Source organism: Populus nigra, chromosome 13, assembly GCF_951802175.1.
Source record: "Populus nigra chromosome 13, ddPopNigr1.1, whole genome shotgun sequence".
Classification (NCBI taxonomy): domain Eukaryota; kingdom Viridiplantae; phylum Streptophyta; class Magnoliopsida; order Malpighiales; family Salicaceae; genus Populus; species Populus nigra.
The window spans coordinates 13,363,898-13,388,515 of NC_084864.1; the positions used below are offsets into that span (position 1 = coordinate 13,363,898).

General features: G+C 34.4%; 5 protein-coding genes and 1 long non-coding RNA gene across 7 annotated transcripts; 3 read left to right on the plus strand and 3 right to left on the minus strand.

The window, feature by feature from the left end:
• The first annotated feature begins 1,182 nt into the window (after window positions 1-1,182).
• Window positions 1,183-2,599, plus strand: LOC133671629 (geranylgeranyl pyrophosphate synthase, chloroplastic-like). The gene has a single exon (XM_062092438.1). The coding sequence runs from the start codon at window positions 1,464-1,466 to the stop codon at window positions 2,556-2,558; it is 1,095 nt and encodes a 364-aa protein (XP_061948422.1). The 5' UTR covers window positions 1,183-1,463; the 3' UTR covers window positions 2,559-2,599.
• A 908-nt stretch (window positions 2,600-3,507) lies between these two features.
• LOC133670561 (heterodimeric geranylgeranyl pyrophosphate synthase large subunit 1, chloroplastic-like) lies at window positions 3,508-4,724 on the plus strand. The gene is given in 2 exon segments (XM_062091076.1): window positions 3,508-3,830; window positions 3,833-4,724. Coding segments are annotated over 2 exon segments (942 nt in total). The 5' UTR covers window positions 3,508-3,697; the 3' UTR covers window positions 4,642-4,724.
• Window positions 4,692-9,596, minus strand: LOC133670560 (1-(5-phosphoribosyl)-5-[(5-phosphoribosylamino)methylideneamino] imidazole-4-carboxamide isomerase, chloroplastic-like). The gene is made up of 8 exons (XM_062091075.1): window positions 9,404-9,596; window positions 9,203-9,270; window positions 8,550-8,760; window positions 7,939-8,024; window positions 7,190-7,291; window positions 6,756-6,889; window positions 5,952-6,000; window positions 4,692-5,325 (listed from the first exon to the last, which is right to left on the minus strand). The coding sequence occupies exons 1-8, from the start codon at window positions 9,561-9,563 to the stop codon at window positions 5,149-5,151; spliced, it is 987 nt and encodes a 328-aa protein (XP_061947059.1). The 5' UTR covers window positions 9,564-9,596; the 3' UTR covers window positions 4,692-5,148.
• A 1,770-nt stretch (window positions 9,597-11,366) lies between these two features.
• LOC133670469 (uncharacterized) lies at window positions 11,367-13,118 on the plus strand. The gene is made up of 3 exons (XR_009834092.1): window positions 11,367-11,902; window positions 12,100-12,186; window positions 12,519-13,118. It is a non-coding gene; the product is annotated as an uncharacterized LOC133670469 (long non-coding RNA).
• A 532-nt stretch (window positions 13,119-13,650) lies between these two features.
• LOC133671718 (uncharacterized) lies at window positions 13,651-17,392 on the minus strand. Of its 2 annotated transcripts, XM_062092564.1 has the most exons (6): window positions 17,185-17,392; window positions 16,962-17,047; window positions 16,320-16,455; window positions 15,515-16,246; window positions 14,923-15,115; window positions 13,651-14,162 (listed from the first exon to the last, which is right to left on the minus strand). In XM_062092564.1, the coding sequence occupies exons 2-6, from the start codon at window positions 17,036-17,038 to the stop codon at window positions 14,137-14,139; spliced, it is 1,164 nt and encodes a 387-aa protein (XP_061948548.1). In that variant the 5' UTR covers window positions 17,039-17,047; window positions 17,185-17,392; the 3' UTR covers window positions 13,651-14,136. The 2 variants fall into 2 exon arrangements, with proteins under 2 accessions (XP_061948548.1, XP_061948549.1); XM_062092565.1 differs by having other exon boundaries at window positions 16,962-17,392.
• Window positions 17,393-19,162: 1,770 nt separating this feature from the next.
• On the minus strand, window positions 19,163-23,662 carry LOC133670562 (glutathione S-transferase DHAR3, chloroplastic). Its single transcript, XM_062091077.1, has 6 exons — window positions 23,287-23,662; window positions 23,111-23,201; window positions 22,071-22,214; window positions 20,922-21,039; window positions 20,351-20,491; window positions 19,163-19,517 (listed from the first exon to the last, which is right to left on the minus strand). Exons 1-6 carry the CDS (start codon window positions 23,516-23,518, stop codon window positions 19,431-19,433), a joined length of 813 nt encoding a protein of 270 aa, XP_061947061.1. The 5' UTR covers window positions 23,519-23,662; the 3' UTR covers window positions 19,163-19,430.
• Between the last annotated feature and the right edge of the window lie 956 nt (window positions 23,663-24,618).

Sequence of the window (24,618 nt, forward strand, 5' to 3'; positions counted from 1 at the left end):
CCAGCCATGACGATGATATATTCTAACATGAAGATTTAATTTGACAGTAATTTTGGATATATTAATTTTATTTAAAATGATATGGTTTTGACAGAAAACCACAGTCAGTTCAAGGAGACGATGCTACCAGCCTCCCAATATTTGGCTGTTCTTCACCTGGGAATCTCGTCTCCCAGCACTGGGTGAGTCGCCAGGATTTCAATTTATAATTAAAAATGTTCACGCGTCACACAGCAACAGAAAGGGAAGGTATTCTCAGACAAAATCCATCCATGCATTTGTTAACAATTAATATGATTTTGGGCATTTATTCAGAGGATCAACTAACCTAGCTAGAGCAACTTTAAAAAGAAAATAAATAAATTGCAAAGCCTATCCTTAGTGATCTAGATCTTAATTATAAATAATTATCAATTTCCACAATTCAATGGAAGCAGCCTCGTAAGCAGTGGATCACGATCTCAACCCTAATATAATAACATATATTTATTTTTTTCAAATTAATTAAAGAAAAAAAAATGAATATTGGAGAGATGTGTTAATTTGTTGTATTTGGTAACATGCACCATTTTAATAGCTTGCCTAAATAAATATCTAATCTAGCCGGCTCATGTGCAATTTGATTCCTTGAGATAATGATTTATTAATTATTCAATGGATTTCAAATATTCTTACAATTTAATGTCTCAACTTTGATTTTTATTAATTGATTTGTTGAGCAATATTTTTTAAGATTTTAAACCGAATCAAACAAAATAAAAGAATTAAACTGATTAGTTTGGTTTAGCTTGGTTTAATTATATATATATATATATATATATATATATATATATATATGTGTGTGTGTGTGTGTGTGTGTGTGTGTGTATTAAAATAAAATAATTTCGGTTGTGTTTTTAGGTTTTAATTTAATAATAGTTTAGTTTATAAAAGGTATTTTGTTCATAATGGGTTTTTTCTGTTTGTTTTGTTTGAATTTTAAAATTGTAAATCAAAACGGAAATAGATTTTTAAAGTTTTTTTTAACTAAATTATCAATTAAAAAAAACATGGGAGTTTGCCTTTTTATAGCCTTGATCCTTCTTGCTTTGCTTGGATATTTTTATGATGAGCAAATTCTTTACTTGTCTCTTCTATGTATACTGAAACTAAATCTTTTCTAGATTTTAATAAATCATCTATATCTAAATTAAATTTATTTATAAGAAAATATTTTTTTTCTTATAAGTTGTCTCAGAAAGCCAATAATCACACAAGGGTCCAAAACCATGTAAAAGGGAATTATAATCATAACTTCAAACCATACTCTCAGGAAGAAAATCTGTATATTTTCCTATCATCTTCTACCATGTAAATACACGCCATGCATGTACAAGTAGCAAATCTCATCATTAAGAGTCCTCTTACAAGATCCCATCTCAGTAGTGGTGCTTCTATACCTTCTCCCAAAAACCCATTCAGTCATGGCCTTCTCTGTAACAATTTCTTGCTACGACAATTTACTTCTGAAAAAATCCATCAATGGCCTATACGCCCAACCTAGAGCCTCATTAGACCACATCAAGGTTTTTCCCATGAAAACTCAAGCAACCTATGCTGCAAACCAATCTTTCTTCGAGCAATCGTTTAGAGCCCATGAAGAAAACAACAAGCCACAAAAGGTCCCTTTACCGCCATTCGGATTTAAGGAGTACATGATCCAGAAGGGAAATCAAGTGAACAAAGCACTAGATGAGGCAGTGCCCTTGCAACATCCCAGAAAAATCCATGAAGCCATGAGATATTCTCTCCTTGCAGGTGGAAAGCGTGTACGTCCAATTTTATGCATTGCTTCGTGTGAATTAGTGGGAGGAGATGAGGAATTAGCAATGCCAACGGCTTGTGCACTGGAGATGATTCACACCATGTCGCTAATCCATGATGATCTTCCTTGTATGGACAATGATGATCTTAGACGAGGTATGCCCACAAGCCATAAAGTTTTTGGTGAAGATACAGCAGTTCTTGCTGGTGATGCACTCCTAGCACTTGCCTTTGAGCACGTAGCTAGTAATACCAAGAATGTCTCGTCGGACCGCGTGGTCCAAGCCCTTGCCGAGCTTGGATCCGCTGTTGGATCAAAAGGTCTGGTGGCAGGTCAGGTTGTGGACATTGAAAGTGAAGGTAAAGAAGTGAGTTTGAGCACACTGGAGTACATTCATGTCCATAAAACAGCAAAGCTTTTAGAGGCAGCAGTTGTTTGTGGGGCAATAATGGGAGGGGCAGATGCTACAAGCGTTGAAAGACTAAGAAAATATGCTAGATCTATCGGATTGTTGTTTCAGGTGGTGGATGATATATTGGATATAACCAAGTCCTCCGAGGAGCTAGGAAAGACCGCCGGCAAGGATTTGACCAGTGACAAGGCTACATACCCTAAGCTGATCGGCATAGATGAGGCCAAGAAATTTGCTGCCCAGTTGACTGATCAAGCTAATCAAGAACTTGGTTTCTATGATCCTGTTAAGGCTGCCCCATTGTACCATTTGGCTAGTTATATTGCTAGTCGACAAAATTAACTGGGTTTTCAATTATACATGTTCATGATTTCACCTTGTTTGTTTAAGGATACAATAAGATGTGTTGCTTCTCAGTAAATTCTTGTTATTGTATGATAACGATGAGAGAAATTAAAAAAAAACATTTTTAAAATATAAAACTCTAAATTTGTTTAAACAGGTAATCTTGAACATGATAAGTTTTATATTTCAAACTAGTTTGAATATTAATTATATCAAATTTAATTGATTTAATTAAACTGAGTTTTATTTTTTTTTCTAAAAATACTATTGTTTTATTTTAACAAATTAAAATATTATTATTTTAAAATAATATAGAATAACTTGAAAAATTCTTGATCTAGGATAAAAGTAGATAACTATGTATTTGCCTGCCATTACATTAATTTATAAAAAAATTAACACATTGAGAGCTGAGTTTTTATTAGATTTTACCTTTAATTAAGTAAGATTCAGTCACTACTTTTTTTTTCTTTAATTAGAATAAGTCTAGATCTCAGATCTATGTGGATTTTATAAGTACATTTCTTAAAATTTAATTTTATTTATTTATAAATTATCTTTATAGAATTAGAGTGGAAAAGTCAAATCAAGCAAATGATTTTTAAATCCTAACCTCAATGACATTGCATCCTGTGATTTCCAAAAAAGTAATTGAGTCCTTAATGTTTTGGATTTCTGCAAAGATAGTCCCTCTCTTCAAATTTGTTAGAAATTTCCTTTAAAATCATAATTATTATCTTAAGAGGGACACGCGTCACAACTCTTATCCGCTAAATTTGAGTCAAAGTTTGACTATTGATCACTGAAACTTTATCGAAAATTGGTAATAGAATTTGTTGGGGTATTGCATTGTCCTAAAATTGAAAACACAAGGACCTAGCTGCTTTTTATCGAACTACAAGGTTCAATATGACCTGATCTTTAAACTGCAGGGGCCAAACCCTCATCAACAGTCTCTCTCTCTCTTTTTTTTTAATTCTGAAAGAAGTCTCCCCCCACCAAGATCCCATCTCAATCAATCATGGCCTTCTCTGCAATATTCCGGAGCTTTAACAGTTCATTTTTTCTCAAAAACTCCATCAATCACCTTAAAAAATCCACCAAAAACCCCACGAGGCCACCTCTATCTTTCCACCATGAAATTTGCAAGCTCGAATCTGAAGCAAACGAATCAAGCCCAAGAGGTCCCTTCACTTGCATTTCAGTTTAAAGAATACATGCTCACCAAGTTGAAGCAAGTGAACGAAGCACTAGAAGAGGCAGTGCCCTTGCAACACCCCTTAAAATCCATGAAGCAATGAGATATTCTCTCCTTGGTAATGGAAAACGAATGTGTCCGATTTTATGCATTGCTTCATGTGAGTTGGTCGGAGGAGATGAAGAACTAGCGATGCCATTGGCATGTGCTCTAGAGATGGTGCATGCGATGTCACTAATCCACGATGATCTTCCTTGCATGGACAATGATGATCTTAGACGAGGCAAACCCACAAACCATAAAGTATTTGGTGAATGTATTGCAATTCTTGCAGGTGATGCACTCCTATCACTTGCTTTTGAGCACATAGCTAGCAAGACCAAGAACGTTTCGCCAGACTGCGTGGTTCGAGCCATTGCGGAGCTTGGTTCAGCTATTGGGTCAAGAGGTGTAGTAGCAGGCCAGATTGTGGACATTGATAGTGAAGGAAAAGAAGTAAGCATGAAGACGCTAGAGTATATTCATGTCCATAAAACAGCAAAGCTTCTAGAGGCATCTGCTGTTTGTGGGGCAATAATGGGAGGGGCAGATGATGCAAGCATTGAAAGGCTTAGAAAATATGCTAGGTCTATTGGGTTGTTGTATCAGGTGGTGGATGATATATTAGATGCAACCAAGTCCTCAGAGGAGCTAGGAAAGACAGCCGGGAAGGATTTGGCAAGTAACAAGGCTACATATCCCAAGTTGATGGGCATAGATGAGGCCAAGAAATTTGCTGCTGAGTTGGTTGAGCAAGCCAAAAAAGAAATTGCTAGCTTTGATTCTGCCAAGGCTGTCCCATTGTTCCATTTAGCTGACTACATTGTTAGACGACAGAGTTAGCAAGGTTACTCTAAAACATCCATGATTTTTGCAGGGTTTGTATAAAGAGATACACATAAAATGCCCTTTCAATTATTTTTTCATGTCCCATTGCAATAGATAATATTTTATTATTTTCAACAAAAACTACGTTCATTCTCAAATTGGTTCAAATTGCCTGCCTTTAGTGAGGATGGAGTTTGAATGTTGCTTCAATGCTGTATCAAACACTAGGAGTTTGTTTCATGGAGAAGGGCTCCTCCGTATCTTCAGAAGGCACCATGGAGACACTTGTTTTTTGTTGCAAATTTTCTTTAATTCCACCAATGCAAGACAGCGTTCAACGTACCTCACTCCATCATTGAGTGTGAGTCGCAAACAATTGCCAAGCCTGCAGGAAGAAACAGGAAACAACTAGGATTCCTCCGCGGTCTAGATTTTTGTCATCTATAAAGATCTGCGCAACCTCAAAAACTAACTGAAACTCTTTTCAGAGTGGGATCAGACAAACACAACAATTAGAAGGAACTAAACCATCGCAGTCTCCTGCTGTGTATGCCAAGCGACAACATCTTTGTATGGTAAGTTACCCCCAAATATATCAAGAGCACTGCCCACTGTAAGATCCACACATCCGTCTCCTGCCACCTTTATTCTTTCCAAATCAATCATTATTGTCACACCGCCAGCATAAGTAACAGGAATCTGACTCACCCAAACCGCAATTCATTAGCAATTCATACATTAAAACAGTACATAAAGACAGGCACATATTAATGGATAATGACCTGATGTGCTGCGTTCTATTGAAAAAAGCTAGCATTGCAATTAAAAACTGCTAGTCCTGGATTCAGTTAGAACTCCGAAGATCAGTTCCATGTCCATCAGAAACTACTAACCAATGGTTCACAACCACTTGCACACCACAGACTCCTCCACATCAACAGATAAAGAGGGTATCAATTTATGGCAATTTTAAATTTATGGCAATTTTAACTTTAGGCATACATAAAACATTTCTTGGTTAGTTTATAGCAGTCATCCTGATAGGACCTGTCACTAGAGGTAGATGGTTTCTTTTACTTTCTACCATGTAACACACAGATGTTATCATCGAAGATCTCAAAAAAGAAGAAGCTATTAATAGCAATATAATAGCAACAGTTTTTGGTGTGATGTGGATAAACTGTATCAATGAATCAATGACATCGGTGCTTAGGCATTTCATAACAGAATATCAATAATGAATAAGAGCTTAACAAGATAGCTAAGACAGGCAAGAGAAAACAGAAAAGTCATGGTATGCAAAATGATACTCCCAAGTCACTTACTGGTGAGTGCCTGCCAAGCAATGCCACAAGCTCTTCATCAATTCCCAACCTGCAATAAACCGTAGTTTGGTGCATGTGATGTAAATATAATGAAAAGGAGTTTTATAGGATTAACTTTTTCTTCCCAGAAAAGGAAATCTTGGATAGAATATCCTATCATGTTAAGTGCCTAAAATTAGAGAGCAGAATGGCATCAAAGTTCTAACATGGTTTCTTCAGTGAAAAAAAAAATGTCTCAGACTGTTGAAGAAATTTCACGAGGTTTTAGATTCTATATTAAAAGCATCACTGTTGTGGGTATAGTAATGATTAAACACATTCCTGCTTCCTGAATACATTCAATCTAATCCGGGCTTTACTGATTACTTCAAACTCCAAAGTGTTGTATGATATGTAGCTGTGATGTATTGCCATAATCATGAATTCATTACCAACACAAGGCGGTATCCTTTTTGTTTAATAAAACCAAGGGTTGTTAAATAAAAGTAGAGGCAGGATATAAACAGCAGACCAATCAGAGATCAATCCTCCAACAAGAACTCATAGCACAGTATTCAGAGACATCTAATGGAATAACTATATTACTCACAATGGAAATAACAGAAAAGTGAGCAGAGAGCATGCGGTGACAGGTTGTTTTGGGAGAAGAAAAGATAAGGTTGATGAAAGGTAAATTTCTCCTAAATTGAAATACATGATCCTTATCCACCACTATTATATATCTAATAGAAACTAGATGGTAAAACCTACAGGAAAAAAAGAACCTAGAAAATTGAAGGCAATGAAGCAACACTCAGAATTTACCTTTTCCCTTCAACATCAACACCATGAACTAAAAACTCATCAGCATAGTTAGCGAGAAATTCTAATACTTCCTCGTCAAGATATACATCACTGAACTTCTGCCATCTATCAGTGACAATTGCATATCTACCATCCTGCACATCAGAAACAGCACATCCAAGGTCATAAAAGGTAGAAGTAGAAAATACAGTACCTTTAATTTGTGAAAGGAGATAACACTAGATGTTTTCACAGATACTTGTTTAGGCTACAATACTTGAGACATGCTATCAGTTCTAATATGTTACCATGTAAAACTTGAAATACCAGCAGGTCATTAAAAATTAAGTTGCAGAAAATGTCAGAAGTTCAGTTATAATCTTTCAAGTTGGATATCACCCTAAGTTGTACTCAATGTCTACAAAAACAGATATGTGTGATTATTGATTTCATACCTTCTTTCTGCAGCTAAGGTCTAAAACAAGCTTCTGCTTTCCAACAACATGAACAAGATCTTTCAGCCTTTCTAGGTCCATTTGACCATCGTTAAAGACATACTGTGAGAGACACCAACGAACTGTTTAAAGAACATGTAATCACAAAAAAAAAAATAAGGGATAAATGAAAACAAAGGTCTTCCAGGGATACTTTCTTGAGGGTACTCAACATGTCTGTTCCAATCACATTAAACACTGGACTCAAAATATTAACCACTATGACATGGACTGAGCACTCCTATGAGCATTTCTTAACAAACATAGAGCACTACTGATGCAAGAGCTCCCTTTAGATTTTATGTGTCACATGATAAGCATCTGACCTTTCAGAGTATTTCCTTGGAGGTTAAGTTGTTGTACATGGTGACTAAGACTAGTGAATACTTTTCGTACAAGGATCTAGGGCTTTAACTAGTATAAATAGGTAACCAGCCAGTCTATATAGGTTGCAAGGATTATTTTAATGAACTTTCTTCGTTAGTTATCAATCCATTCAGATTTTAAAGGTTTCTTGATGAACCCTAAACCTTATTATCTTGTTCAAGCTTCCATTTTATTCATATTTTAGCCATTATTCTGCTGCCATTGCTGTTTTATTCTTCTCACCCTCCGTCAACTATGAATATATGCAACCTTGTAGCAGGAACTACAAAAATGCCCAAGAGACAAATGCATGGCAAAATGTGAGCACAAAGTACATGACATACTGAAGTAACAATAACATGGCTGGCTCCTTCCTCTATGTACTTCAAAGCGTTGTTTACATTGATACCACCTCCAACTTGCAAGCCGCCTAGATTTTTCAAATCCTCGCAGTAAGTTCAGCAGAGGAAAAATCTGTAAGTTTTAAACATCCCATCAACCAAACAGAAGTAAAAGAGCATATTCACTATACAATTGACCCCATTTCAAAATCTCAGTATAAACAATAACACAAACCCTTTTGCGTTAGAGGAAATTAACACCCACACATGTTGTATTTTAAACAGCATCTCAATTGTAAAATTACCCCAAATATACCAATAGAGTCAGAATATCTCCAGCAAAACAAAGGGTTTTTTTACACTCAACACAAATACAAGTCAATAACAGAATAATTCAAATAAAATCATCTTTGTTCTATATGAGGGTTTATCATTAAACAGAGAAATTCCATGAACCATACCATACCACCAACCAAAAGTGAATTATTTGTGGGACAGGCAAATTTGTATTTGCTGGAATAGTTTTCTTAAAGAACCACAAATATGGAAAAAACTAACATTACAAAAGTAAAGAAAAAATCCAATCCACCAGAAACAAAAAAACATAGACCTACCAGGATAGGCACGCAGAGCTTCAACAGCTGCAGCTTTGCTCAAATCATCAGCTCCGAGCATGATCACATGACCACCCATCAGCCCATCTTCTTTATACAAATTTGCAAACTCCGCTGCCGACTTATCTGATTCAAAATTTGTCACAAGAGCTGAACCATCCTCTTCCTTCGAATCTCGAAGGGTAGACCCAACAATTTGTTTCACCTTCCCCTGAAAAACAAATCATGATTTAAACACGAAACTAAACCCACTCTTTAACCTAACATAGAAATAGCGCCGATATTTGAAATTTAAAACCCAATCCCAAAACTCAATTCAATAATAGAATAGGCAATAAAAACTGAATTTTGCTAAAATGTGACTTCTTGACTCTATAAGTGAAAGCATAAGCCACCAAATCACCTACTTGACGATTGATAATTTGATATATAAAATAAAAAAGGGTACTTAAAATAGCAGTCATATCACACTCTCATTCATGAAATTATCTATTACAGTTGCACACTTTTTAAGCAATTCCCTCAAGCATTCAACTTAGTAAATCTTACAGGATTAAACAAAGAAAGAGAGAACGAAAGAAAAGAAAACCCAAAAATTGAAAAGATTATCAGTGAGAACCATGAGGAGAATTACAATACATTGAATCAAATACCTTGTGTATATCAATGCAGGGTCGAAAACGAACTGCACATTTTATAGACAAGCAAGAAGAAGAAGATTCTACAAGAACAAAAAGATTATAATTTCAAGTCAGAACAGGTTAAAAAGGACTGAATCTCAGAGAAAATAGAACTTTTGCAAAAGAGTGAGATAAAAAAAAAAAAAGAGTGAAAGCAACGAAGCAGGAGCATACGAGAGGAGGCATGCAAAGAAGGGAAGGATGTAATGAATCTGTTTCCGTGGTGTCTTTGAAAACCATGAAAGAATGAAGAGGAGCTGAAGACCTTTCTTGATGCAAAAAACTTGGAAGAGGATGAAGCGGAGGCGTGTAGGCTGCTGCTGCTAGTTGCCATTCTTGGTTTTGCTGAAGAAACTGCGAAGACAGAACTGACTAATAAGAGAGTGGATATTTTTAAAAATATATATATTAAAATAATAGTTTTAATTTTAAAAAATTATTTTTAATACTAATGCATCTTCAAAAATAATTTAAAAATATTAATTTAAAATAAAAAAAATTTAAAATATTTTTAAACGCTAAAATAAATAAAGCTTCATGGAGTGTGTTAAAGGTTTGGTTTTCTTATTTTTAATTGAAAATAATATTTTTTTATTTTTTTAAAAAATATGTTATTGAAGAGAATTTTGGATGGTAATTTTGTCTTCTTTTTTTTTTTTCACCAAATGATCATTAAAGGATAGCCAATGGTTATTTTTGTCTTTTTAATTTTTTTTAATAGTGTAGTTATTTATTTGCCTCCAAGCTCAAAAAAATAAAATTGAATTGCTAGCCAATAGTATTTATGTTTTAATATTTTTTTGCAAGATTATAAAAGGCCCTCTATAGCTTTACAATCGAAAAAAAGAAAGAAAAGAGTACATGTGTGATTTCATCTTTTCACGGGATGTTTTTGTGAATGCTAGAATCATGATGAATGTTTTGAAATTTTTCGCTATAATTAATTATTTTTTAAATAAAAAAGCAACATGTGTGGCCCTCAAACGTTAGCATGTGGGATGGGCTTGCTTTCTTTAGGAAATGCGTGCGGCGTATCTCCATGGTCAAGTCTGTTGTTTTGCTGTATTATTGAAAGCGCCGTCCCGTTTTTTTTTTTTTTTTTTTTTTTTTTTTTTTTTTTTTTTTTTTTTGGTGCGGTACGTGGTGATGGTTGATGAAGAATTTATTTTTGGTGGTTTTTTTATTTTAGTTTTTTTATTTTTTATTTTAGTTTGTGGATTTTTTGAAATTTTTTTTGATGTTTTCAATTCCGTCCTTCAATTATAATTTATCATGTATTATTATTTTTTATTTTTTTGATTTCTGATTTTTTTTCTTGGTTAAAAAAAAATTGATTTTGTGGTTATTTTCAATTCATTTTCTATCAATTTATCTTAGTCTTATGGCCTAGGCCACATATTTTTCAGGCCGTTTTTTACTATATTTTTTTTTAAAAAAAAAAATTTTGTTTTATATTTAGTTTTTGAATTTTTTTTATTTTTATTTTATGCAAATAAGTTTTATTTTATAAAAAAAATATTTATTTTGAAATAATATTTCTGATATGTCGAGCCTTACATAATATTTTTTTTCTTTTCTTTTATTCACTCAGATTTATATGTGTTTTTTTATTATCTTTTATTGATTTTAATAAACAAATTTTGTAAGCATAAATGGGTAAATATTTTATTTTGCGAGATTAAATATCTTGATTTATATTTATTTCTCATTTTTTCCTGTTTTTCTTTTAGTTATTGCTAACAACTTTTTTTATTTATATTGATGATTATCGATTTGTTTGATTAAATATTTGGATAAGCTTTTTAATTTATGTAAAAAAGCATATGAAAATAGCTGATTTATCTAGATTTTTTTAAAAAAGTACATAATTATGAAAGCCAGTTGGACCAGACACAAAGTCAAATCATAAATTGATCAAATTAATTCAAATCAATATAAAGATGTTATTTTAATTTTTTTAAAGCTAAAACTATATTTTCTTAATTTTTTTAAAATTTAATTTGGATTTTAGCGAAATTATAGATTGACTTATCAGATTTTAAAATAAAGCGTTAGTAAATCAATATATTTGATTTAATAACTAAGATTAGAATGGATACGATCATCAGATAGAACTTAGTGAAGCAATACCAAATCTTCTGATATTGTAGATGAAAAATTCTTTGAGTACTTGATAAAAATTTGAGTTATAGTTTGGGTACTAATCTTCAAGCTCTTGCTTCTGATACTGATGGGTTTTTAGAGGTATCAAAAAGGCACTCTCTTTTATATCCTTTTCTAGTTATATGTTAAGGGTAGTTGGTTTGAGAGTTAAGTTAGGGTTGGTTTGAGAGTTAAGTTAGGGTTTGAATGCTTGTGCTTTCGATGACATTGCCATTTTTTTGCAAGCTGGCTTTTACAATCCATGCTTGAGAACTTTGCAATATCCGGTCCAAAATGTTGCAAAAATTTGTCACCTCAGTTGCTGTTTTTTCAAGCAAGTTGAATTTTCAATGATAGTGAATAAGCACTTGCAAAAGAGCAGCAATGGCGTTGGATTAGGTGCACAACATTGTAGAAAATGTCCAAGTAACATATGGATCGAAACTTTTAGTGGTGTGATCGTGGAAGACGAAGAAGCAGATCCTTTGATTCTGGATTTGCCTTTTACTTTAGCCCTACCGATCTATTTTGGTATGTTCTCTGAATCGACATGATTTTGACTTGTGTTAGCAATCCTTTTATGGGGATTTATCATGTTTTTTAGTTGCAGGATCATTCCCACATTGTCTTCGAACTAGTATCATAGTCTTAATGGTTCATTCTTGAGGAAGACAGTAAATTACTGTGGGAATTTACTGATATTGTTTTGTTCTGGAATGTATTTGCAGATTGGGCAATATGTTTCCTCTAATGGCGGTGCTGTCGCTGCTGAAGAACAAGCACCATTTCTTGATGTGAAAACTACCGAGGACATGGTATGCATAGACATGTTTATTTTATCTACCTTGTATGATGATGTAGTTACTTCTTTAGTTGCTAAAACCTGCCTTTTCTACTCTTGAATTCGCAATGGTTATTTTCTCTCGAATTCAAACCTGGGATTGACCATTATCAGTTGGAAGTTATGAGCTAGGTGCTTATCTATTCAGAAGTTTGGGAAAGAACCAGAAATAGCCTTGTATGCTGATTACAAATTCAACTCCCCAACTCCAACCCTCTTCCCTGGAGAGGCATGTGTACCTTGGTGTCATTATTTTATCTTTGTTTCATGGAAAGTAAAATCTTGTTTTTCTGCTTCTATTTCTAGCTCATTATACCACATGGATCTTTCAACCATTTTGGATGCTTTGCGTTGTTACAAGAATCTGAGAGGTGGTCTGGAAATCAAGATTTAAAAATTGAAGGGAGGGCACATCCAATTATGCTTTTGCCAAGTACTGAAAGTATTCATGTCTTCAGGGCTTGAGCTTGCTGTAATATTCTTAGATTGCTTGGAAGTGTCTGCGCCTTGCATAACCTCCAAGTGGAAGTCGATCCAAAAACTTTTGGATCGACAGTGGAAGCCTAATGTTGCCACTGGTGCCGTTTGCAACTATATGAGCGAGGATCTAAGGCAGCCAGGCATTGCAGCAGGATGGCATGGCTTTAAGCAATAGTTCCAGTTTCTTCAGTAACATTTTTCCCATGATAAAATTCTTGGGTTACGAGGTTCATGTTTATATAGATGTACATATATTATTGTTTTGAATTAAAGAAGGTAGCATGAGAATAAGGGCATACAAATTGAAAGACAAGGAACCCTCAATAGGGATGGAATAGATGTTTTGAAAATTTGTGGTGGCAGACAACGGGAAACTATCCAATCTCATCATTATTGCGTATGGTAGCCGTTACTGGGATTTGTGAATCTCATTTTATTCAAATACCCGGGCAACAGGGTCCTTAAAACATCTCCTTGAGTCATCCTAATCCTAAACCCAAATAATATCTATGAAGTATGAACCATGATGGGGAAGTTGGCTTTCAACTTCCGCTCACAAACCAACTTGCTTATGAGAAGAGCTCCCTTCAAAAGCAAGATGTTGCCTACCATAATGTCCTTGTTATATGATAAACTTGTTTGTGATCATATCATACTAGCATTATTGAAAATTTCTAGCTCTTAACTATTAGTTAACTAATTCAAGTTTGTCACTACAATCTTTTCTTTATAGTGATCAAATTATACAAGTTACTGGAATACAGATTGCCTCTCTTCGTATGGTTCATGGTTCACGTCCTAGTTGTACACTCAATATAAATAGAAGAAATAATCTATTTTCACTATATTATGTTATGCTATATCAAACAACATTTGAAATCATACATTAACCATGGAAAATATATGGTAAAAAAAAAAAAAAAACCTATTCTGCTTTTGTCTGAGAATGGCCAAATCATAAATAGTCAGTAGCGTGCAAGTTCCAATATGTACTCAAAGAATATGTATGTAGAGGTCCTAGAGGATAACATGGATCCTTCGGCCAATAAAGCGGGTGAACGAGTGAAGATATGACCAGCATCTTTTGCCACTCAAAGAATATATACATACTCAATAACGCCTTGGCTTACTGACGTAACTATACAAATAAAATTCTAATCTTCTGCCACTCACCAATGCCACTATGCTATCATGAAATGCTAATAAAAAGCCATCACAAACAGCCAAAAAAAGAAAAACCTGGATTCTGTCCGCCGAATCCACAGTTACACTTTCAAAATGCATTACCAGTGGAGACCATTAGTCATAACATGACCAGCAAATTCATCTTTTCATCATTCATTAGCAGCTACACCTTTCCCGTCAGCAAGGTAGAAGTTGCGACCAACTAACTTTCGGTCAGAACACTTAGCTGCTTGCAGATTTTAGCAGCAATTTACCATCTTCAAACAATTCTGGACACCAATATACCTGTACCAAGCACACAATTCAAGATAATTTAATTTCAAAAGAATCCTGTCATTGTTGCTGATTGTCTATCTCCCAGATGTCTGTGTAGAACAGTTATAGTAAATATCTACAGTAAAGCGCTACAATGGAAACAAAGAGAATGTTTCAACATAGCGATCTCTGATTACTGCAAGTTCCACCTTTTCAGGTAGAAAATCTAGGGTGCTAAGAAACTCATGCTAGAGAAGGAAAGCAAGGCAAGCACTGTAGCTTTATTTTGTATCTACTGAAAATTGACTGTTAAACATGGACATTTTCCATCATCTTTGCAGCACATCTAGCATCTAAGGGGGCATCATATCCTCGCATGGCATTTTATTGCATAAATACAAGTAGAACCCTCATGACTCTTGGTTATAAATAATGAAATCAAATTTCTGCTTGCTCAATTTCTTTTTAAAAAACTGCTAGTTAAAGCATCCCTGTTTTGAAAATGCAAAACAAAATTCTGATTCAAGATCTTAAAAGTAAAAAATGTTCGACCACCTCTGAATCATACCTAACATCTATAAGTAAACACGGAATATATATCATCATGTGGCCTTCTATTGGATCACACAAACTCACTCGAATTTTGGTTTTACATAATGATATCAAATTTTAAGGGACCAAAGGTTTCATGCACTACCTTACTCTAGTTTGATGTGGTAAATAATTGCAAGTTGAAATCAAGAAGAGAGAGAAAAAGGTAATGGAAATTCATAATGCAAAGTTGACTTACCCAAAAATATGAGGGTAAGAATTGTTGTCAATATCATTTTCATTGAATGTCGATTAAATTCGAAATGATAGGGAAATCTTTGATATCTTGCCCCAAGGCTGCTGCCCAGGTGCATTACTTCTGATTGCAATCTAAAGCATATTCCTTGGAGGCTTCTGTATCCAGATCCTAGCATTTGTCCTAGACAATGACCCTGTAATAGAGCAGCAAACTGATAAGCATCTACAGCTTTTACATGATTGATAGGGAAGAACCATTTTCACTAGCATCCCAAGTCATCCTATCATGCTTAAATATGTTTTGTAAATATGGGATATCAGACTTTCTTATAGCATCTAGTGTATCTTCCAGACATGCAAGTAATTTCCAACTTCCAACTCTTAAAAGCACCAAGAAACAACAAAAAGTTGCATGATCCGTGAATATGGAAAAACAACAAAAAGTCCTTGATTGAGCAGAACTTTTCATATAGCTGTCATGCTTCAATACCTGAGAAGTGGATTTTTCCTTTACCAGAAAAAAAGGCTATAAACAGACTTTCTGGTAACAAAATTTTAGTTAAGAGTAGCCTTAACATGGATCATCCAGGTACCTGTGCAGAATGAGACGATTCAGTGTAAGTAGGCGAATGCCTATATTCTTCTCCATCTTTCAACCTCTTTGTATAGTTCCTACCAACTCTGTTCCTATGAGCAGTCCATAGGTTGCTCAAGAAACCAAAGAAGATCATGATGCTGTAGATACCTCTTGACTTGATCTCATTGAAGAAGCTCTTAGATTTGGCTTCATTAGCTTCCAGGTCCCAGTGATCATCACCAACATGCCTGTCATGATGGATCTCTTGCTGAGAGTTCATCATATCTGAGCCTAATCCGGTGGAGTTATGTGAAGCAACATTTCTCTTATCCTCATTTGCAGAGTCAAGATAATGATCAGCAAGCCCAACTCCAATCATTTTTACCCTCTCAAATTCTCTGCTGTCATGCTCAACAATTTCATTATCCTTTAAACTAACACCTGAGTTTGGATCAAGGAATCTTCTCAAAATGCTACTTTCTTCCATTTCATAAGGATGCATATTTTCAGTGGGATTTCCTCCTGTAAGAAATGATGCTAATACATCTCTGTCTTGGTCATTTAAATTAACCCATTCAGAGTTTCTCATGGAATCATCCATTGAACGGCCCTTCACACTTTTCTCCACTTCATTTATATGTTCTCTAATGGCTATAATAAACTGCCTGTGCCTGGAAATCACATCTTCTCTGGCTTGAGATTTGTTCGCTATGCTTGATGAATTAACAGCTCTTTCAAAATCTTCCAGCTGTTAGGGAAAATAAACAGAATCAGACAACTAAAACCACAAAATGGAAAGTAAGCTTCTCATCAGCAAATACCTGCCATTTCGCAGTTCCAAGTATGGTAGCAAGATCGCGCTTATGATATTCTATTGATGAAAGCAATCTTGGGTCGGGATGTTCACTCCGAACAAGATTCTGCTCATGCAATAGAAGGCGAAAAAGCGACTCCATCCTAAACATTAACAGCAACAGCAATCTTAAGTTCAAAGCAACATTAAAATCTACCCTACATATGCATCTTCCCACGTTAACAAGTTAGAACAAAATAATTCAACCCCGAACGAGAGCCTAACACAGGCAGTACCACAATTAAGTTTAATAATCAACGAAATGCTAGCAAAATGGTTATTTTAAATTTTTCTAGACATCAGTAATATTACCACAATGTGCTATGTGCTTTGAACTAGCAAAAAAAAGGAAAAGCCAAACCTAATCTTACATAACATGATGTACTAACAATAGAAGTAAGGCTAAAAAAACACAATTAAAAGAAATCCAATCCATCAAAGATAAAGTTTACAAAGAACCCAGAAACAAAATCTTCAAAAACAGCTTAATAATCAATAAAAATGAAATCTTTTCGTTAGCCCTCTAATCAAGCACATTCAAAAATCAAGCCATAGTTCCCAACTTTAAATAGAAACCATAGGAAAATGGCAATATATGATGGAATCTAACCTGTCAGCAGAATCTTGAACCACCTCAGCAGCTGAGAATAATGGGTCAGATTCCCATTCATGAAAACTTGATGCCATTTATTGAGCCTAAGAAAAAAACCCAACAAAAGTACACATAAAAAAGCTTAAAGGCTGCACCTTTAAATAATGATGATCTTTAACAAATGAAGAAAGTGAAAGACATAATACAAATGGAGAATAGAAATGGATTTTTGCAAACTTACTCTCTCTCTCTCTCTCTCCTTGAAGTTAAAATGGAAATGGGTTTCTCTTTCTGTAGAGAGAGAGAGAGATACTTATGAGTTTGTATGGTAAGATTTAGGTTTCACAGAGGATGAAGATGGTGGTGCAAAAAGGCAGAGCAAAAAGAAGGAAAGGTACGGGAAAGCATAGATTTGAGGTCTTTTGGTCATTTTAATTTACAGATGGATTGTCTATCTGTGAGTTTCTTTTATTGGATTAACCATTTTTACTGTTTTTTTTTTATTTGTTGCTCTTGTGATGATATTTTATTAGAATCAAAGTACAGCAGACTATTTTCAAATTCAAAACCTCGGATGAAATTAGAAATTTCTGCTTGGAAGGGGTCAGGTACAAGAAGACAAAAATAACTTAAAATTATTAATTTTCTTTTTTCCAACTTTTTTTCCTTATTAAATTTTAAGTGTTTTTTTTTTAGAATTATAAACGGAGAGTGATCGCCTTGAAAAGGTAAATGATTTCTAGTTACCTATTACCCTATATTGAACATAAACCAATTAAAAATGAACATAAATCAATTAAATGAAAAAAAAAGGATAGAGGTTTGTTGGTAAGTTAAACTATTTTCAAGGTATTTATTCTTTTTATATTATACGATTTTATTTTTATGATATTGCACTTTTTTTAATATTATACTAGTAGAGACAGAGAAACATGTTTCCCTATATAATTTTTCTTAAGCGTATAAAAGTTCATTTAAAAACTACGTAAAAAACAAAGTTCATTTAAAAACTATGTAAGAAACAAATTTATTTTATATTTCTGTCATTGTCTCAATTTCTTTAACTAAATATATTTATATCCCTTTTATAACTACATTTTCTATCCTAAAACACTAATCAAAGATTATTATTATTATATGATCATGGAGGTTCAATACTAGGTCTATTAAAATCGTACCAATTAAACATTGTCTTCAATTGCTAACAAAGAGTGTTTTTAGTGTGTGACGTGGGGTTTTTATATTACATGAAGCTGAAAAATTGTCACTTTTCTCACAAAGTGTGGGATAGTCAATCTGCCTTTTTTTCGTTCCCCTTTCTGAATCAACCCAAGTGATTTTTGTCAGCATATAACCTAACCATGTATACTGTATAGGACAAGCTCAGCCTATGAGGTACTTCATGCCATAAATCATGCCTCTTGTTTGTATAGCAACAATGAAGCCAGTCCTTCAAACATAAAATTGAATATATATATATATATATATATATATATATATATATATATTCAGAATCTCGTACCAAGAAAGAAAGCACACCCGAAATTAAGATTATCCTATAAGGACATAAAAGAGAAAAAGAGGAGAACACTTGATAAATTCAGGTATCAAACATCAAGAGCTTTAACTAAGATAGTAGAACAATTATTCATTATACTAGAAATATTAGGACAAGAAAGGGATGGGAAAAGAGAAGGTTTAAAGTTATCGTGTGCTACGCTATCCATAATTCTAAGCATCAGCATTCATGTATTCTGGCATGGGATTCGATGTAGAGTCTATTAATACTTTTAAGTTCTGTAAGTAAATCCTTGTTTTGATGAACAAGGACAACCATGTCACAGTAGATGTCATGTTTGCTTTTGTGCCCTTGGACATGTTGAATTCATGGAGGAAAGCTTGATACACATATCCATGGTTCTTCAAGAGATCGATGGATGAAGAGGCTTCCATCTTCCTTGGCATAAAGAAGTTGAACCACCTCCAAGAATAAAAGGCCCTGTGCCCTCAGAATTTCAAAGATTTTGTAAGAGCTCTGTCTGCCTCTAGGAATGTATATGGCAGTGGGCGTATAGGGTTGACACTAGAGTACCGAGGCAGTTAAGCGGAGGTGCTTGGTAGTTCAGTACTTCTGTGTAACATTCTTTCATATGAGCACTAGGCAAAGAACTATACTTACCAAGACAACAAATCATAAAAAAGAGTGCAACTTGGAACGCTTGGAAGTATAAGTATGCACATGAAGCATTTAGCAAGGCATTTATACCATCACCCTGACATATTCATGAAATATACATATGAAGATTTTTCTCGTCCCCACAATGTGGTGACAGAATTGCATCTGTTAACTGAAAGAAAAATTATATTTAGTTTCAAGGCCAAGTACACACGGAGGAGGTAAATCTGATGGACCTTGCAACCTCGCATTAACTATAGAAGATCAGAACGGATGTCAAAAGAATTATTCAAAGGAATGTTTAAGAAATTTTAACCCATGACTTTTGGGCGCCAACCGGCAATGACATCCTCTGGCAGAGCACGTGTGTTAACAAATGAATCCCTGGAGAAGATTTCCTGAATAACAGAAATTTAGCGTTGTCAAAAACCAGACATCATTATACAGAATACAAGATGGCTATGATTATACTAAACCAGTAATCCGCAGAACTATACTTCTATCGATAGTTTAAACACAGAATTAACGTCATAAACCATGCATCAAAATAACCAGTTGCTCAAGCATATTGAGTCCAATGTCTATGCCAGTTGCTCATTCGGAGAATAGGATTTTGCATGTACTTGGTAATGTGACATTCAAGTTTACTTGTTAAGTCTCTGGCAGGTAGCAAGAGGAAAAGTACCTAAACTACATGACATTGTTTATATATGTTCCCAAGGAAACAGTACACCTCTTAACCAAATAGGGGTAAGAACTTGAAGTCATGAAGACAACACTGCATGATTACAGTGAGTTCTGAGGCAAGCTTATTGATTCATTAGAAGCAGAATTTGCAAGGCCAACTGTGGACTTTGACATGAAACCTATACTTATCTTCAAAATACATATTCTATGGTCTTTTCCCAAGTAATATACTTATTTATTCTTTGTAACGAATGAACAATGTAGTGATAGGACAGCAGCTCCACGAAAAGCACTCCCAAATGAACCTAAGCCATGAAACAAGGCCCAAAAAAAAAGAAGATGGAGCATGATGGAAGTCATAAGGCAAAACAAGCAACTTCAACCGAGGAAGAGGAGTGAGGGAGGGGAGGATGCCTATGTAACAGTGGTGCAATAGAAAATGTTACGGGTAAAAGACCATGGACAAAGTCTGCATTCATGGGCTGCACAAAACATGCTCACATATGTAACACACCATATCAGAGGATTAGCTTATAGGAGATACCTTCAAGTAGGATTTGACGTAGGGAAGTGACTCTGGAACTGACCAGTTCTTATAATGCCCAAGAGCAATCTCTAGATGGTACAGCTTCGGTCCAAGGGCCAAATCAGCTGCAGAAACTTTTTCCCCGTTGATAAAAGGGCCCTTCAAAGGAGAGAAGACAAACAATCATACAAATCAGTAAAAAGAACCATCAGATTCCAAATTGGACAATGCATAAAGAAATTTTTGAAAAACAAAGTATTAGATCGAAGCAACAGAGGCCTACAGATAAAATGTCATTGCTCAACCAATTGTTTCAAACAAATGCATTTTAAAGTCTTGAAAGCAGCACCAACACTGGCATTTACGACTTCAGAATTCAAGAAGAATTTCTATTTTCAGGAAATATGAGAATCCAAAAATATGAATAGGCATCTCCGTTGCAATCAGATTAATCCTTCACATGCTTAAGCTGATTATAACATTAAAAGGATGACATCATTGCAGTTCTTTTTTTCTTCTTTTTTTCCTTTTTTCTTTAGTATCACAAGGTTAGCTGACCACCAGAACTTCAAGGTAGATAAGGACATACATTCTCTTTGATATGATCGTTAAAAGCACTAAGCTCATCGAGCAATGCCTGCTCTGTTCCATCACCAGGGTCTTTGCTTTTAAGAAATCCAATAAATGTGGAGAAGATCTTTGAGCCACTGCATTGAAATAGATAAATAAAATCAATAACATAAAACCTCAACCAAGTTATGAATCTTGGGATCTACTATGTTGTTGTGGACTTCTAGCAAAAATAACATTCAAAGTAAAAACGCCGAACATACTCAACTCAGTCTAACTAAACTTCATTCCCTAAGTAGTAGTCAGAGAATTCTTCCTCTCAAATTTGTATCATTTATCCCAAACTTTTTGCAAGCTGTTTTAACAGTAGATCAGTTTTTGCCACTTCCACAACATCACTTTGGTGTACCTTTGATATTTCTGGCTGCTACTATTCATAACACCAACTGTGGATTGTCAAAAGTACCAGTGCAATAAAAAAAAAAACCAAGGGATCTGGTTCTGATCAATAAGATTTGGACTCAAAATGAACTCAGCCTCATTTGCAATGGAATCCACCTCATTAGCAACAGAACCAATGACCAAGACTTGTATTGGTAATGAAATATAGCAATTATTTGAGCAAACAACCTCAAATGCAATGCCTTCTACATTGGAAGCTGAGAATGATAAAGGGGGAAGGGAAATATAAAGGATTCTGCATCTAGGCATAAGAAACACTTTTTGCACCCTCGAAAAGGTTGTGAACAAGTAGATAGGTAGTCTGGTGGAGTCAGCAATTTCAGCATTCCAATATGGAAAGTTCAAGCTAGAAAACTCTAGTAAACTATAATACTCTCCAAAAACCTCAAAGGTGGCAATTCAACAAACATTGACTCTAAACAAACCATTCACTATAGTTGCATCTGACTTAATCAGAAGTTCAAACATGATGACAGTCCCAGATTTTCTTTACCAGAAGAAAATAATTTTTAAATGATTTTGATTTTTATAAGTGGAATTTTATGTTTCCACCACCATCAATCCCCCGCAATCCCCTCCTCCTCCTTCTCACAAATAAATCAGTAAATTTAAAGTTATCACATAAAATGGAAGCACCAAAAACATTATTAGGTCAGAAAGTAAAAGTGACAGTGGTAATTTCTGTAACACTGAATGTAAAACATACACTGAAGCCTTTTCAGGTGGGATTGCCAATGGTGGATCTGGAAACTTTTCTTCCAATGCTTGTGTGATAACATCTGAATCTGAAACCCAGTTCTCCTCAAACTTTATCACAGGAACTTTACCATCTGGGTTTAGTTTCAAGAACCTATATCAAAGAAGAAACATAACTGATAAAACAAATGGTCAAATACAAACCAAGTAGACAAAACAGAGTAATATAGCTATCCACCATCACTTGCTTTTCTTCTTCTTCAATGCCTTTGGTTAAAACCAAGGAACTGCCTTTATTTTGACCAATGTGGGTTGAATTCAAAATTCCATCAACAGGCAGTACTGCGGTTCTTTCTTGATGGTTAGTATAGTCGACACTATTATGATTAGACAAAAATGTTGATCAAATCATGCTCAGTGCATTCGTTTTTCACCCAAAGTCATTATAGAATTTGACTATTTGCTACAGCAGTAAGAAGTACTTTTTTCCATCAGGATATCTATTCAAAGTCCAATACAATCAACTTATATTCTGAAATAAGTGTAAATAACACCAAGCACGTAAAGGGTTGGCCCAAATTGGAAGATCTATAAAAATTTCCAAATAGATGAACAAAATCATTATCTACTCGCTATTCAATTATCACATGGGAGCTCCGCCAACATTCAGTTAAAAATTGGAAACTTCTGGAGTTTTCTGTATAATCCAAAAACTTTTGGATAGCACCCACAATTTCGCCAGTGCCCTCTACAATGCCTTGTTTACAATATGGACAGTGTTTTTTACATAACATTTTGCGACTTTGCTCCAGCCTTCCCTAAAATTACAGTAGAAATCCACGAAATTATCAACCATAAAACATACTAGTAAATTTATGGAACTATAGTACGATCTTTTGTTTACAGAATTCTAACAAAGGAGCTGGATTCATGTCAACTGAGTCAAGAAGTCGAAACACCGTGAAACATTTTATGAAAAGCGCATTAATATCGTAATTTCTTCAAGGCATTGTAGAAAAGAACACGGGCAAATGGCTTGAAGTAACTTACCATTCAGGTTTGTTCCCCAAATCAACAAACTTCATGTCATAAGGCAGATTCTTTTCCTCCAAAGTAAGCAATACCCTTTGACAAAAAGGACCTAACAAAGCATTAAAAAAAGACCCATCAATTGCCATTTCCAAATGACCCAACAAAAGAAAAGAAAGAAAACACGATTCACTCACAGTCACCAAGTTTATCAGGGACAGTAAGAGAAGCTTTGACACAGATTTCAAGAGGTTCAGAAACTGAAGTAGCGGACATTGAAACAGTGAGGTTTCTTTTGATTCTTTGGCGTCTAAAAGCAGCAGAGTGGTTCGTAGGGAGTCGGAGAGAGGTTAAACCGAAGTGGTGTTTGATTGTGGAAGACAGAACACAAGCTGCTGTTACTGTTGGTTGGATTCTTGCAGTCGACATTTTTTTTTTAATGTTTTTGTGCTTTGCTTGATTGCGTGGCTGCCTGTCGAAAAATTGAGAGCGTGAAAGAGATGAGGCTCTGGAGTCTCTACTCTCTACAGGTGGGAACTCTCCCTATGGAAGCGACTAGATTCTGGCCGTACTGTTCTATGAGGTGTTTGTGCGACAGTGCAGATAAAATGTTTTTTTGTATAAATTTTGAATATTTTTTTTAACTATATATTTTTTTAATATTTTTAAATTATTTTAATATCTTAACTTTAAAAATAATTTTTAAAAATATATATTATTTTAATATATTTTTAAATAAAAATTACTTTAAAAAAAAATATTTAGCTCCAAAAACTTATTTAAAGCTATGATTAAACCGGTTTTTTATTTTATTTTTAAATTAATTTTTGATTATTTTTAGATAATATGATAATGTAAAAATTAAAATTTTAAAAATAAAAAAAATATTATTTTAGTATATTCTTAATCAAAAAAATATTATAAAAATTAATTTCTACCCTATTTTTCTATTTTTAAACCAGCTCCAAGTATCGTGTCAAGTTAGCTCGAAGAATTGACCTTGAATGGGCTTGTTCATGGACCGGGCCATGGCCTATTTTTTAATAAATTTTGCCAGATTGTGAGCCCGTCGAAGTCTGTGAACTGTTCTTTCTTTCCATGAGTGAATGATGAATCGTTCAAGTGATTTCATGCTTCTTCCTCGCCCAAATTTACAAAGAAACTTGACGGCAGGTCAAATGTGGGTTTGGAAAAGTTAAAAGGATTTTGGAAAATACGTAAAAATTATGTATAATGATTATCATAATTGTTAAAAAATGCATAGTCTAGTGGGCTGATGTAAGTCAGGTTTCTATTTGAAGCAAACAACACATTGAACAAAAAATACAGCGAGGAAGCTTTTCATTGTAGTGACAGATATAGTTTACTGGAGATTATTAAATGAAATTATTATTTAAAAAAAAATAGTGGCCTTGGTTATGGCTGTAATTTGATCTTTTTCCGTAATTTATTGATTATCATAGTTGTAGAAAAAATGCAGAGTCTAGTTTTTGCTAATGGCAGGTTCCAAGATCATGCCTGATCTTCGA

What these genes read in the sequence shown, in the direction of transcription:
- LOC133671629 (XM_062092438.1), top strand. Translation starts at nt 1,464, where the DNA reads ATGGCCTTCTCTGTAACAATTTCTTGCTACGACAATTTACTTCTGAAA.
- LOC133670562 (XM_062091077.1), bottom strand. Translation starts at nt 23,518, where the DNA reads ATGTCGACTGCAAGAATCCAACCAACAGTAACAGCAGCTTGTGTTCTG. An exon ending in CCACCTGAAAAGGCTTCAGT is followed by an intron (nt 21,040 to 22,070) that starts GTATGTTTTACA and finishes ATTTCAATGCAG; the next exon opens with TGGCTCAAAGATCTTCTCCA. An exon ending in ACGATCATATCAAAGAGAAT is followed by an intron (nt 20,492 to 20,921) that starts GTATGTCCTTAT and finishes TCTCCTTTGAAG; the next exon opens with GGCCCTTTTATCAACGGGGA.
- LOC133670560 (XM_062091075.1), bottom strand. Translation starts at nt 9,563, where the DNA reads ATGGCAACTAGCAGCAGCAGCCTACACGCCTCCGCTTCATCCTCTTCC. An exon ending in TTCTTTGCATGCCTCCTCTC is followed by an intron (nt 9,271 to 9,403) that starts GTATGCTCCTGC and finishes TTGTTCTTGTAG; the next exon opens with AATCTTCTTCTTCTTGCTTG. An exon ending in AGCTCTGCGTGCCTATCCTG is followed by an intron (nt 8,025 to 8,549) that starts GTAGGTCTATGT and finishes TGAAAAATCTAG; the next exon opens with GCGGCTTGCAAGTTGGAGGT.
- LOC133671718 (XM_062092564.1), bottom strand. Translation starts at nt 17,038, where the DNA reads ATGGCATCAAGTTTTCATGAATGGGAATCTGACCCATTATTCTCAGCT. An exon ending in TTGGAACTGCGAAATGGCAG is followed by an intron (nt 16,247 to 16,319) that starts GTATTTGCTGAT and finishes TTTCCCTAACAG; the next exon opens with CTGGAAGATTTTGAAAGAGC. An exon ending in AATCGTCTCATTCTGCACAG is followed by an intron (nt 15,116 to 15,514) that starts GTACCTGGATGA and finishes GCTCTATTACAG; the next exon opens with GGTCATTGTCTAGGACAAAT.